Consider the following 12,763-nt stretch of genomic DNA (forward strand, 5'->3'; position numbering starts at 1 on the left):
TCCGTGGCGGCTCGGTGCAGACAGTGAGCGGGTCTTTGTGGAGGGCGGGGGTGGAAAGGATGCTTGAAAGGATTCCATTGAGTTACGAGGCAAAACTGATGTCATGGGCAAGCAAACCTTTTCGGGTAAATACAAATTCAACATGGTTTTACTATTTCTCTGAGTCAGTATTCCGTTTAAGTGAAAATGCAGAGCTCACTGAAAGTCAGACAAAATGTGAAAGGTGTATTTTTAGTTTGTACGTGGAATATAACTGAGAGGTGGCTCATCTTGTGTAATGGAAAAATCTCTTCAGGTTGACCAGTGGGATTTTTTTCTGGTAAAGTATCTTTCCATGGGCACTAATATCCCATGGATGAAGAGCATATCTTATACAAAAAGTAACAACCAACCTATTATAGCAGTATTTAGCCTTTACTTGTACATGTGTATGCATTTTCACAACATAAACATCAACATGCATGTTGGTCTATGGGCTTCGTCATGCTTTTATTGTGCTTATTTCCTGTCTCGTTTTATATTTCCATGGAATTGTAAAAATGTATTTAACAGCCGATTATCTTCATTTTGCAGTGTGTCTCTCAGTTGCACTGCTTCCAGTTTGGTTGTTTTTTTTTGGTCCAATCAGATTTGAGCTTCTATGTGTTGCCATGTGCATGTAATCTTTCCCCCGGGCCTTCAGAATCAGGAGTGCTGGCCCAGGTCACATACACACTATTAGCAACAGGGCTGTTTCATGAACCAATCAGATTTCAGATTTGCCTCACAGGGCCAGCTAGCTGGCCTACATTGGTGTCAGCATTTTTCTGTCCTCTGATTGGTTGATGTCTGAAAGCCTATGGCCTAACACTCAGTTACCAGTGCGCTTGAACACATCATCACATGAACGCTTAATTGATCTTGTTCCAACACGAAGAAAGGAGACAAACACAGCGTTGTTCATTTTTGTGTGTGCATTATATGGCCAAATAAGTGAGTTTATTTTATATATGAACGCCACCTCGAGTGGAAGACTTCCAGACCCCAATTCTGTAATGCCACCCATTGTTATAAAGCAATCCCTTGTTTATCATGCTTCACTGGTTCCAGACCCGACCGTGATAAGTGAATTTCCACAAAGTAGGAGTCCTTATTTATTGAGTATTTTTGTAGTTAGAGCATAGGAAAACTGATTACAACATTTTTAAATATGTTTTTTTTTTTTTTTTAATTTTTAGAGCCTGCTAGTCATGAAATAACACCCCTATAGTCACCTTTACACTCATATGACTCAATACAGTAGACATAACAACAGAAAACAAGACATACTATAGACTTACACATTTTAGCATTGGGAAAGTTCCTTGTTGTTGTTCCGGTTTCTGTACAGGTCTTACTGGGCATTGTGTTATCAATGTAACATTACTGACACCTAGTGACCAGTATAGAATACTACATATCATCACAACGTCTTTGAATGCGTCTTCTGAATGCCTTATACAGTGGTGTGAAAAAGTGTTTGCCCCCTTCCAGATTTCTTATTTTTTTTGCATGTTTGTCACACTTAAATGTTTCAGATCATCAAAGAAATGTAAATATTAGTCAATGACAACACAACTGAACACAAAATGCAGTTTTTTAGTGTCAAAGTGTCTTTCAATGCCTTTTCTGAATGCCTTTGCATTTCTCTTTTAGTTCATTCAGCCTTAATTTAGGCCAGTGCTCCTCAAATAGTGGAGCAGGCTCCCCTGGGGGGCACGCAGTTAAATGTCAGGGGGGGGCATGAGAGGCAGGGAGGACTTTCAATATTAGTGCAGACCTGCCACCATGTATGAGTTTGTCGTACTCGCCATGCAATTTAACTCTTAAATACGCTTGCATGATTCACTGTTCTCCATTGTGTTCAGTCTATACGGTACAGATACATAAATACAGTAGACATTATCAGTTTCTCAATAGTTTAAATCAGGGGGGCACGAAAACATTTTTGTCCTCCAGTGGGGGCATGAAAGAAAATAATTGAGAACCAGTGGTTTAGGCCAAAAATACATACAATTTGCTTAAATATGCGTATTTTTTAACTAAAAATAAGCCGTAGTCAACCGCAAATCAGCATGTTTTATTAATTTATATATTTTTGAAAAACCGTGATTGGATGAAGCCGCGAAATTCAAAGCACAAATGTGGCGAGGGACGAGTGTACAGTAGTATACACTATTCACAGGCTTCCGCTACAGGACCGAAAAACTGTGAGTAATTGAGAAAACCATAAAAATGTCTATTTTCGACACATGGCTCAGTCCTCCCCTTACAAAAACCCTCCTGCTAGCTTGACATTGACTGCCTCTCATGCATAATCAGATGGGATAGGCTCCAGCTCACCCGTGACCCTCCACACTACTGTGGCTTGCTTGACCATGCACAGCATTTGTCCTTGTTGATGACTAAGAAAAGCAGGACATGAGTGACTTGAGCGTGTAACAGCTTTCATTTTTAATTAGACACATGCACAATACAGGAACAACACATCAATACAGTAAAAACAACGATAAAAAGGGAGTACACCCTTCACATCTTGGCAAGGATCAATACTATCGTGAAGAAACTTAAGAGTAGTCGGCGTACAGCTTGGAACGCAGCAAAGATGAACGGTCCTCTAAAACTGGTTTGGCTGTGGCGACCCGTGTGTAGCGTGTGAGGAAGGGTAGCTACTTTAAGGTTACCCAGCATGCCTTGCGGGTTGTAGATGTGGGTATAGTTTTGCATGAATATTATTAGGGTTATTGTGGTGGTATTGTGGTGCCGTCACATCCTGTCTGCCATTTGTGTTGACTTGTTGACCCCGGTGCATTAACAAAATCCCCTTCAGAATAAAAGCACAATATTATTTTTGTTTTCATGTTGGGTATTTTTTGCCCGTGCAAAGATGATAATATATTTATTTATTTTTGATCATTTGTTTAAATATAAAAACAAATGATGTCCTGTTTTTTACTTTTCATTAAATTTGAATCTTATTTCTTCCTTCTTTGTATTTCTTCATTTTCTTAACACTTTCCTTCCTTTTCACACGAGAAGCGAAGAAAATTTAAATGCAAAATGGAAGCAAACAAAATGTCGACATGTGGGATTAAATAAACTCTGCTTCTTCCTACTTCTTTTCGGGCATGTTGAATTGCGCAGATGCAACCACGCGATGTTCCTTTTAAAAACAAATCTAAAGCTGCGAGCAGCGTTGAACAAGGCCCTCGCACCCCCACGCAACTCGGTGTTCACGAGAGTTCACTGAAACAAATTTAGGACGTGACCTATGCATAGCTTCAAGGTGTCCTCTTCATCATATGTACCAATTAGGATGAAGATATGACCTTGTGGAGCTAAGTCATAACGTTTATACGTAGTTTAGTGGTGAATTGTCAGATTGATCATCACAGTTCTTTGCCATGCCCCACCTACATCTTATGGAACAGCCGAAACTTCTCACTAGAACGTCGCCCGTTTGTCTAGTATCCGTGGTTTTCATTTGGGCACATTTGGTCAAAGTCCCGAGGACTAGTTTGTTAAACACGACCCCTTGTTTTTCACCCAAAATTGCCGTCGGAAAGCAAATTGGCCGACTTCCTGTTTGTTTTTGGACCATGGGTTCTTGGGACTTTATGCATGCTGTCATGATTGACATGGCCACCAAACCTGGTGATGATCTGTGAAACTGGTGGCAGTTTGAAGACCCTGAAATACCGAGTTTTTCACAGAACCTGACGTGCTTGGAAATGTTGTTGAGTTTTCTCAAGGCTCTCAAAAACGCAAGAAAAGTCACAGAATATATATCATAAAAAATAATACTAAACATAGCAGTTTCAAGAGGGCCTTCGCACGTTGGCGCTCGGGCCCAAATAAACCGTATCATATCAATCTATGTGCTGCTATACAAGCTGTGCACCGACTAGTTTCATTTCAAGAGTGTTGTCCCTTCAGAAGATGGCTGCTGAAATGTGAGGGGGTGTACTAACTTTCGTGAGATACTGTATGTATCATACGTTAACATGTAGTATAAATGACATGATGTGGAGAGGGCACAGCCCCCCTAAATACCAGAAAAAAGTGCACAAATGAAAGCAGTCAAACAGGTTAATATTGCAGACTGGTGACATACACTGTAGACGCTATGCACTGCACAGCCTTGTGGAAGGTGACAGTGAATGAACAAAATAAAAAAGGCCTCAGGCAAGCCAACACAAAGACCTCATAAACCACAGTACCGCTCAATCCTCTCCAAATAAGCAGTGAATTGTGCATTTGCAGAATCCATTCACCTTTTTTCACTTCATCTCGTATGATCATCACCGGCTCAGTGCAGCAGAGACGCTCTCTGTCAGGGGTGTCCAAACTTTTTCCAGCGAGGGCCACATAGTGAAAAATGAAAGGATGCAAGGGCCATTTTGATATTTTTTAAAACAACACATGTAGATAGGCTAACAATATATATAAAAAAAAAACTGCATCTCAGCTTTGTGATGTAAGTCAAAAAGCATATTATTACTATCAACTTATGTCTTTTTTCCCCATTTTCCTGTTTTTTTTTAAACACGCCTAACATTTCAACTTTCTTTTTAAATAATCTTCAGAAATGTTCTTGTAAAATTATGACTTTTTATTCCCACAGTATTGTATTTTTTCCCCAACCTTTTTGTTTTGTTTACTGCTCATAGTCTTACGACATTTAAAAGTAACATAGTTCTTTAAAATTTCAAGTTTGTGCTACTAAAATGGCATTATTTTTCCTCAAAATATTTATTTTATATAATATAAGTATATACTCATAAAATGACGACTTTTTTTTACATTTTGACTTTTCTTGTAAAATTACAGCTGTTTTATTCTATTTCTGCTGTTTTTTTTAGAATTTTCTAACCAGTTCAACTTTCTAAATTTACTTCTCATAATTATAACATTATTTCCATAATGTTTTGACTTTGTTCTCATAATATTATAACCTTTTCCTCAACCTAATTTTCCAAATGTTACAATTTTATTTGATGTTTTTCGTGATATTCTGACTTTTTAAAAAATTACGTGTTTCTTTAATATTTCAACTTTATGCTACTATTTTTCCCTCATAATATTACTTGTTATTCCCGTAAAATTACAACTTTTTCTTCACTTGCAAGTTTTTTTCTCTTAATATATTGACTTTATTCTTGTAAAACTACTGCGGATTTGTCCATTTTTTCTGTTTTTTTGTTAAATTATTTTTTAAAGAATTTGCCACGGGCCAATAAAAAAACAGCCATGGCCCGCAAATGGCCCCCGTGCCACACTTTGGACACCCCTGCTCTATGTGAAATTCATACATAAAATGATGAACTAAATAGTGAAATATCTTTGAAAAACAGGAAAAAATTATAATAATTGTACAGTGGAACCTTGGTTAGCATCATTAATTTGTTCCAGAAAGCCAAAATGTTCAAACAAAACACGTTTTTATAGTTTTACAATTCATTTCCATATTTGAGACTTGTGGCGTAGCTGTGTTAGTTAGCAAAGAACTACAGAGTCACCTGCTGATGACATCATACACAGGCAACGGAGCTGACGTGTGATTCCTGGTTCCATGTATTAGCAAGCTAAAAGGCTGCTTTTCTGTGTGATAAAAATACATTAAGAACACAGTTGCACTCACACACTGTATTAATAATACGACAAGATGCGCACCATATTGTATGCTAATTGCAAACGCAATTGTACGCAAACCGAGGCAAAATGTTTGTTGTAAACCAAAAAACACGCTAACCGAGGTTCCACTGAATTGTAGTTGATCTCCACTTTTCACAGGAGTCACATTTCGGGACCACCGGCGAATGGCAAAGAAACATGAGTACAGTATATTGATACACGTCCATTAAAATGTCTATTTTTGACACACGGCGCACTTCTGCTCGCTTGACGGTGACCTTCTCCTCCAATTTTGGATCAACATTTGCAATAAAAGTGCCAGACCCCTGCCATCCCGTCTCTCTTCAATTGCCATTGTTCACTCGTGACACAATCCAGGTTTCAGCCCTAAATATGCCTCATACACATAAGTATATTTAAAGTATAAAATATGTATGTATTCACCATTAATGAATGATCATGTAAGATGAAGCTGGTACTTTAAGGATCGCCAAACTAGGTGCAAAATTTCAATGCTTGACAAAAAAGCGTTATTGGTGAAACATAAAGACATAATTAACATTTCAAAATTGTGGGCTTTCTAACAGAGGTGCATATAATTCGTACATATCTTCCTAAATTATTTCTGACTTATGTTGAATGAGACGTGTTTCCTGTGGAAAAAAAGTGCCTATTTTCGGGGAAAAAAAATAAAAAAAATAATACATTTTTGAGAACAAATCTGTGAATTTGCGGGGCAACGAATGCTGAATCACGAATGTGCAGGCATCCACTGTAGACGCATAGATTTTTATTTCTGTCTGGGAGCGCACTGCAGAAGGGTTGTGCAGGACATTTAAAAAAGACGATCCCCATTCACAGTAGCTTTTTAAGCATTCTAAAGAACGAATATTTTTCCATTTTACTTGACAAGCTGCATCAGAAACTGTACTCAGAGACTCACGCTGCACTGTCATTGGCATGATGGCCAAAAGTGGCAAGCCTCGCCAGCCAGCGAGAGTTGGCGCCGCTACCCTGGTTCTATCCACTGCCAGCCAACGCCACTGGGAGCGACCGCATTTATTAGTTGACTTTTCTTTGGAGTTGTCTTCATTACGTGCATGAATGTGCTGCCGAGTGATCGAGTGTGCCATGTTTTTGACCTGATGGATTATTTTCAGTCTTTCTATGCTTTCTCTTAATGGAAACCTGCACCTTGTTTGGAATTTTGCCCATAAATCACAATCCTTAAGTGAGACACGAACACACGTCTTTCCCGTTTCTGTGCGCCAGCTAACAATGCACGTAATGAGAAGCACATATTACATCTACAAACCCCTTGAAAAAAACGCCAATAATTAGCCATTTACACAACGTGACCTGCGTATTAACCAAGCTACTGCTACATTCTTATTGTAGGAGCTAAAACCGAAGAACTACTTTTCTGGCATTGTGACACAACGCCTCACTCACAACGTCTCAGGTCTCGACCAAGAGGTAACATCATCTACTGGGTTGCTGCATCACCTGTGAGTTTGGAAAAGTTAATGCTAGGTTACAAACCATGCCTCGCACGTTGATAGTAGAAGGTTGTGGCAGTAAGATGAAAAGTTGGTCAACGTTGAGATTCCACACCCTGCCAACTAACATCCGGACAGACTGAAGCCGTCAACTTAGACCTGATGACATCGCTATGAATGCTTTGCTAGATGCTCAGCATTTTTTACCAGAGGACTATGTTGAATTTACCAGCTCAACGGGGAGCACAAGCCATCCCATCAATCGGCGGACATTGTAAGTGACTGTTTTATTATGCTCCTATTTTGTCCGTGAAACATTAGCACTAGTGCTACATGCTAACGCTAGGAGAATGGATTAGTGTTTCACTGTAGCTGGCTCTACCTCGCACCCAGCAACGTTATTCTCTGCCTGGGGGGAGTAAAAGTAAAAAGTAGTAGTTGGTGATGGTGGCGGCTCTCACGAAGTCTGCCATGATTAGTGCAACTCAATGCTAAATAGGCAAAATAGCATTACATGTAGCATTACATGTTATCATGAATGTGTCTGTTTACTACATGGTCACAGCATGTATATAAAACCATAAAATGTTGTTGGAGAGATTTTAGGTGTTTTAAGTGATGGCTTTAAAGGCGGAGAAGGTGAAATCATTACAGCAGTTTTTCAATATTTCGAACACACAGAAAAGAGAAAGACGCGTTCATGTCTCACAGAAGGATTGTGGATGATGGGCAAAAATTAAACAAAGTGCTGTTTTCCTTCAAGAAGCACAACAAAACTTTCTAGTACTGTCATCAGTTTTACCCAAAACACATATTGCAACATTGTTGATTGACAAATCTTTCCCAAAGGAGGGGAGAGTCTTTTCCTCTAAAAGAAATAAAATGTACCAGTGATAAAGTCACCAACAATATATTATTAGAAAATAATAGAAAATATATTCAATAAAATTATCATATATATTGCAAATATATTAAAATTGTGCCACAAAATGATTTCTGTGTGCTGTAAATATTCTGTAAAAATAGTCATCTCTTCCTAATGAATGTTAGGACCGCTGTTGCCCCTGCCTTGAATTTTTTGTCTTGCCATCACTGCAGCAGAGAGACAGAACAGCTTGTTATGACAAACGCCTTCAGGTAAAGCGTGACAGTGAGGTGACTTACTCTCCGTGCACTCCACCCGGGGTTCCTCCCACTGTCCATCTGCCTTACAACGGACCACTGGTGGATAGCGCTGTCTGAATCCTGGCTTGCAATGATAACGGATGATTGCGTTGACAGGATATTCCTCTCTTCTGTTGCCAAACATGTAAGCATTCTCTACCTCCGGTGGAGCCCCACAAGACGCTGGAAAAAATTGATTACTTATTGGGATAATTGATGCATCATATATCGTATTTTCCGGACTTTAAGTCACACTTTTTTTCATAGTCCATAGTCAGGTACTTACATATAGTCCATAGTCAGGTACATACATATATGCATATATATGGATGTGTGTGTGTGTGTGTGTGTGTGTGTGTGTGTGGTGTGTATACATACATACACACACACAATACACACACATGATTTTCACTCTATTTTAAATCATTTGTGAATACAAAAAAGTACTTTTGGTGTTAAAATACAGCTGTTTGATACATTTGTACACACCAAGATGCATCCAGGCGTCATGTCATTTATGAAAAGCATCTTCTTCCAGAACACTGTGACATTTATTAAACAGGTAAGTGTTTATTATATGCATATACTTAAAACATGATTAATTCCATCTTCTGTAGCTTTATTTTGTCCCCTTGTTGGTGTAAACATTGCCCCCTCCCTTCTGACTTCATCTTATTCTCTTGTCAATTTCATGTTATTAGGAGCGGTGGTATGACATTCCTAAAAAAAGCTTGCTTTGATGATAGCTCCATCATAAATACTGCTAAATGCCATTTAAAGTCCAGTACTTGTGGGGTTTTTTTCTTCCTGACAGATGTTTTGACTTGTAAGCCGTAAAACCCGGTAGTTGGAAGAGACATGAGGCTTGAACTGACATACCAGGGCCTTTCTTGCAGGTGAATGGTAGATGGTAGTTGCAAGGTACATCATTCCACTGGCCCTTGTCATGCCAGATCATCACCACACAATCTTCTCCAGAGTGAGTGTAATGATCTGGCTGGTTTGGCTTCCAGTTCTCATATTGCTGAGGAAAAACAGAGAATACTCAAGACAAGCTACAACGCAGTACTTATTTGCACAAATCTTTCTTCCAGGGGATAACAATAAGATCCATCTTTCTTAATATGTCATTTGTTCAATTCAAAGTACATTTGTGGCACTGAGCACAAAAAACTGTCAAGCTGATTCACTTTCAAATAAAGACTACATTTACCATGAACGCCCCATACAGTGGTGTGAAAAAGTCTCTGCCCCCTTCCTGATTTCTCATTTTTTTGCACATTTGTCACACTTTCAGATCATCAAACAAATTGAAATAATAGTCAGTGACAACACAACTGAACACAAAATGCAGTTTTCAAATGAAAACACAGCGACAACTCATCCAAGACGTCACAAAAGATCCCACAACAACATCCAAAGAACTGCAAGCCTCAGTTAAGGTCAGTGTTCATGACTCCACCATAAGAAAGACACTGGGCAAAAACGGCCTGCATGCCAGAGTTCCAAGACCAAAACCACTGCTGAACAAAAAGAACATTAAGGCTCGTCTCAATTTTGCCAGAAAACGTCTTGATGATCCCCAAGACCTTTGGGAAAGTACTCTGTGGTCTGACGAGATAAAAGTTGAACTTTGAGGAAGGTGTGTGTCCCATTACATCTGGCATAAAAGTAATGACACATTTCCAAAAAAGAAGTTTATACCAACAGTAAACCATGGTGGTGGTAGTGTGATGGTCTGGGGCTGTAGAATTGCTGTGATAAATGGAACCATGAATTCTGCTGACTACGAAAAAATCCTGAAGGAGAATGTCCGGCCATCTGTTTGAGACCTCAAGCTGAAACCAACTTGGGTTCTGCAGCAAGACAATGATCCAAAACACACCAGCAAGTCCACCTCTGAATGGCTAAAGAAAAACAAAATGAAGACTTTGGAGTGGCCTAGTCAAAGTCCTGACCTGAATCCTACTGAGATGCTGTGGCATGACCTTAAAAAGGCGCCTCATGCTGGAAAACCCTCCAATGTGGCTGAATTGCAACAATTCTGCAAAGATGAGTGAGCCAAAATTCCTGCACAGCGCTGTAAGAGACTCATTGCAAGTTATTGCAAATGCTTGATTGCAGTTGTTGCTGCTAAGGGTGGCCCAACCAGTTATTAGATTTAGGGGGCAATCACTTTTTGCCATGTAGGTTTGGATTTTTTTTCTCCCTTAATAATAATGAAAGTGTCATTTAAAACTGCATTTTGTGTTCAGTTGTGTTGTCATTGACTAATATTCCAATTTGTTTGATGATCTGAAACACTTAAGTGTGACAAACATGCCAAAAAATAAGAAATCAGGAAGGGGGCAAACACTTTTTTACACCACTGTATATTGCTGCACCATTGCATTAATTTGCAGTATTTTAGTAAAAAAAATATTTAAAAAAAAACATCAAACGTGTATTTTATGTGTTCCACTTGGTCTGTGGTATAGCCTCCTAATTTTCCTTCAAGCAGAAATGGGTTGTAATGGGTTCTAAATCGTCTTCCGTTTTATGGGGTGCCGAATGCAAACATTAAATCACACTTTTTTAAGCTGTTTTTTTTTCTCACATTTAACTTGCTTTTCTTACATTTAACCATTATTCTTCACATTTGAGGTAGAAATTAAATGTTGACTCTAAATGCAAAATGTAAATATTTATGATTTAAAATTGTTACATCTGAATATAAATGTTAAATGTAAACATAGATATAAATGTTCAAAATAAATGTTTAATGTAAATGTAAATGTTAAAAGTATCAATATTAAATCTAAATATTTAATCTAGATGTAAAATATAAATATTAAATCTAAATATTCCATTAAAATGTGACGAGGACACTTTCAAAGGATATGAAGTCAATGAGTGTAGCGGAGCTGATCACTCGTCATTACACTTTATTAACACTCACCAGCGGCGTGCCATCAGTCCAGCGGAAGTCATTTTCCACTGTCTTGTCATTTAGCCCAATCCACTGGTAGTCCTGTGCATTTGCTGGAAAAAAAAGGGTGGCTTAGTCTGATCTTGCCTTTACTGTATATGGTACTTCTACGCAACAAAAGTAGGCACTTACAGTTGACAAAGTGTTGCTCCTCCGGTGTTATAATGCTGACCAGATGTGCATTCAGGTCCCGGCAGCGTCGCTCCGCATCTGACCACGTCTCCCTATCAGTGAAGTGCAGGTAGCAATTTCCCTGAAACTTAATCCAACCCTCGTCACACCGCTGCTCATCTGCAGCCGCAAAACCATGGAAGGATAACATGACATTGGTCAAATAACTCAATACAAATCACATTCTAAGTCAACACAAGTATTTTCACATCCATTGAAGGGCCGTTCATTAGACTCTCCGATATCGTCCAGACCACAATAATGTCGTTTAATGAACACATCATGCTTCTTCTAACTTTGATGTCACTGGATGCATTTCACACATAATACTGTAAACACCAAAGTAAGACAAATACTGTAATCAGCAATTATCCGCTTGCATAACCAGCACTTTATTTCCCACTCTATTCCGCATGACTTTAGTTTTGGTTTTCTTTAGTTTTCAAGTAATTTCCTCTTTTATGCTCTTATTTTGGTTTTCTGTTTCTTGTTTGGCACGATGTGCAGCTGTCGCTGGAAAGCGCGTGCAGCGGTACCTTTTTCGTAGTAATCAGCGATACTATATAGCTGGAGCCACACAATACAGATACGGTCCGATATCTTATTTGTATGCCAATATCAGACATCCCTAGGGGGGAACATAACTCAGGGCAGGGGTGCCCAAATATTTTTCAGCGAGGGCCACAAAGTGAAAATTGTAGATATGCTAAGAAGTTATGTACGTTTCAAGAAAAAACTGCATCTCAGCTTTGTGATTGATATACAGTCATAGAAAAAATGATTAGACCACCCTTGTTTCTTCAGTTTCTTGTTCATTTTATGCCCGATACAACTAAAGGCACCTTTTGTTTGGACAATAATGACAACAAAAATAGCTCATAAGGGTTAGTTTTTTCAGCAGTACAATGCTATAGCTATTCATGTAAGAATGTAAGTGATTTTGGTTATTATCAAGAAAACCACGGAAGCTGCTAGATATCAGCTCTTAAATTAAACTTTTATGAGCTATATTTGTTGTCATCATTATATTTGTCCAAACAAATGTACCTTTAGTTGTACCAGGCATTAAATTGGATCAATAAACTGAAGAAACAAGGGTGGTCTAATCATTTTTTCCATGGCTGTATGTGAAAAAGCCCATTATAATTATCAACTTTGCTCATTGCTTTTTTCCCCCCATTTTTGTGTGGCTTCTTCTTTTATTTTTATTTTCCAAATATTTATTCTTTGTTCTTGTGATATTGTGACTATTCCCATAATGTTTTGACTTCATTCCCATAGTACAACTTCTCCCCAACCTAATTGTCCA

The 12,763-nt window shown here is 38.5% G+C and overlaps 1 protein-coding gene across 5 annotated transcripts in view; it reads right to left on the reverse strand.

Annotated features, from left to right (window-relative positions):
• Positions 1 to 2,544: 2,544 nt before the first annotated feature.
• The window catches only part of LOC129179017 (aggrecan core protein-like), a 43,576-nt gene continuing 33,357 nt past the window's right edge, over positions 2,545 to 12,763 (reverse strand). For 4 of the 5 annotated variants that reach the window (XM_054771794.1, XM_054771797.1, XM_054771796.1 and 1 more), the window contains 5 exons: positions 11,416 to 11,574; positions 11,254 to 11,336; positions 9,195 to 9,339; positions 8,316 to 8,498; positions 8,183 to 8,243 (listed from right to left, as the gene is read on the reverse strand). In XM_054771794.1, the coding sequence (XP_054627769.1) occupies positions 8,188 to 8,243; positions 8,316 to 8,498; positions 9,195 to 9,339; positions 11,254 to 11,336; positions 11,416 to 11,574 (626 nt within the window). In that variant the 3' untranslated portion in view covers positions 8,183 to 8,187. Of the gene's footprint in view, positions 4,367 to 8,182; positions 8,244 to 8,315; positions 8,499 to 9,194; positions 9,340 to 11,253; positions 11,337 to 11,415; positions 11,575 to 12,763 lie in introns of those variants that run through there. The other variant, XM_054771795.1, reaches the window with a different exon arrangement.

Source organism: Dunckerocampus dactyliophorus, chromosome 3, assembly GCF_027744805.1.
Source record: "Dunckerocampus dactyliophorus isolate RoL2022-P2 chromosome 3, RoL_Ddac_1.1, whole genome shotgun sequence".
Lineage (NCBI taxonomy): Eukaryota > Metazoa > Chordata > Actinopteri > Syngnathiformes > Syngnathidae > Dunckerocampus > Dunckerocampus dactyliophorus.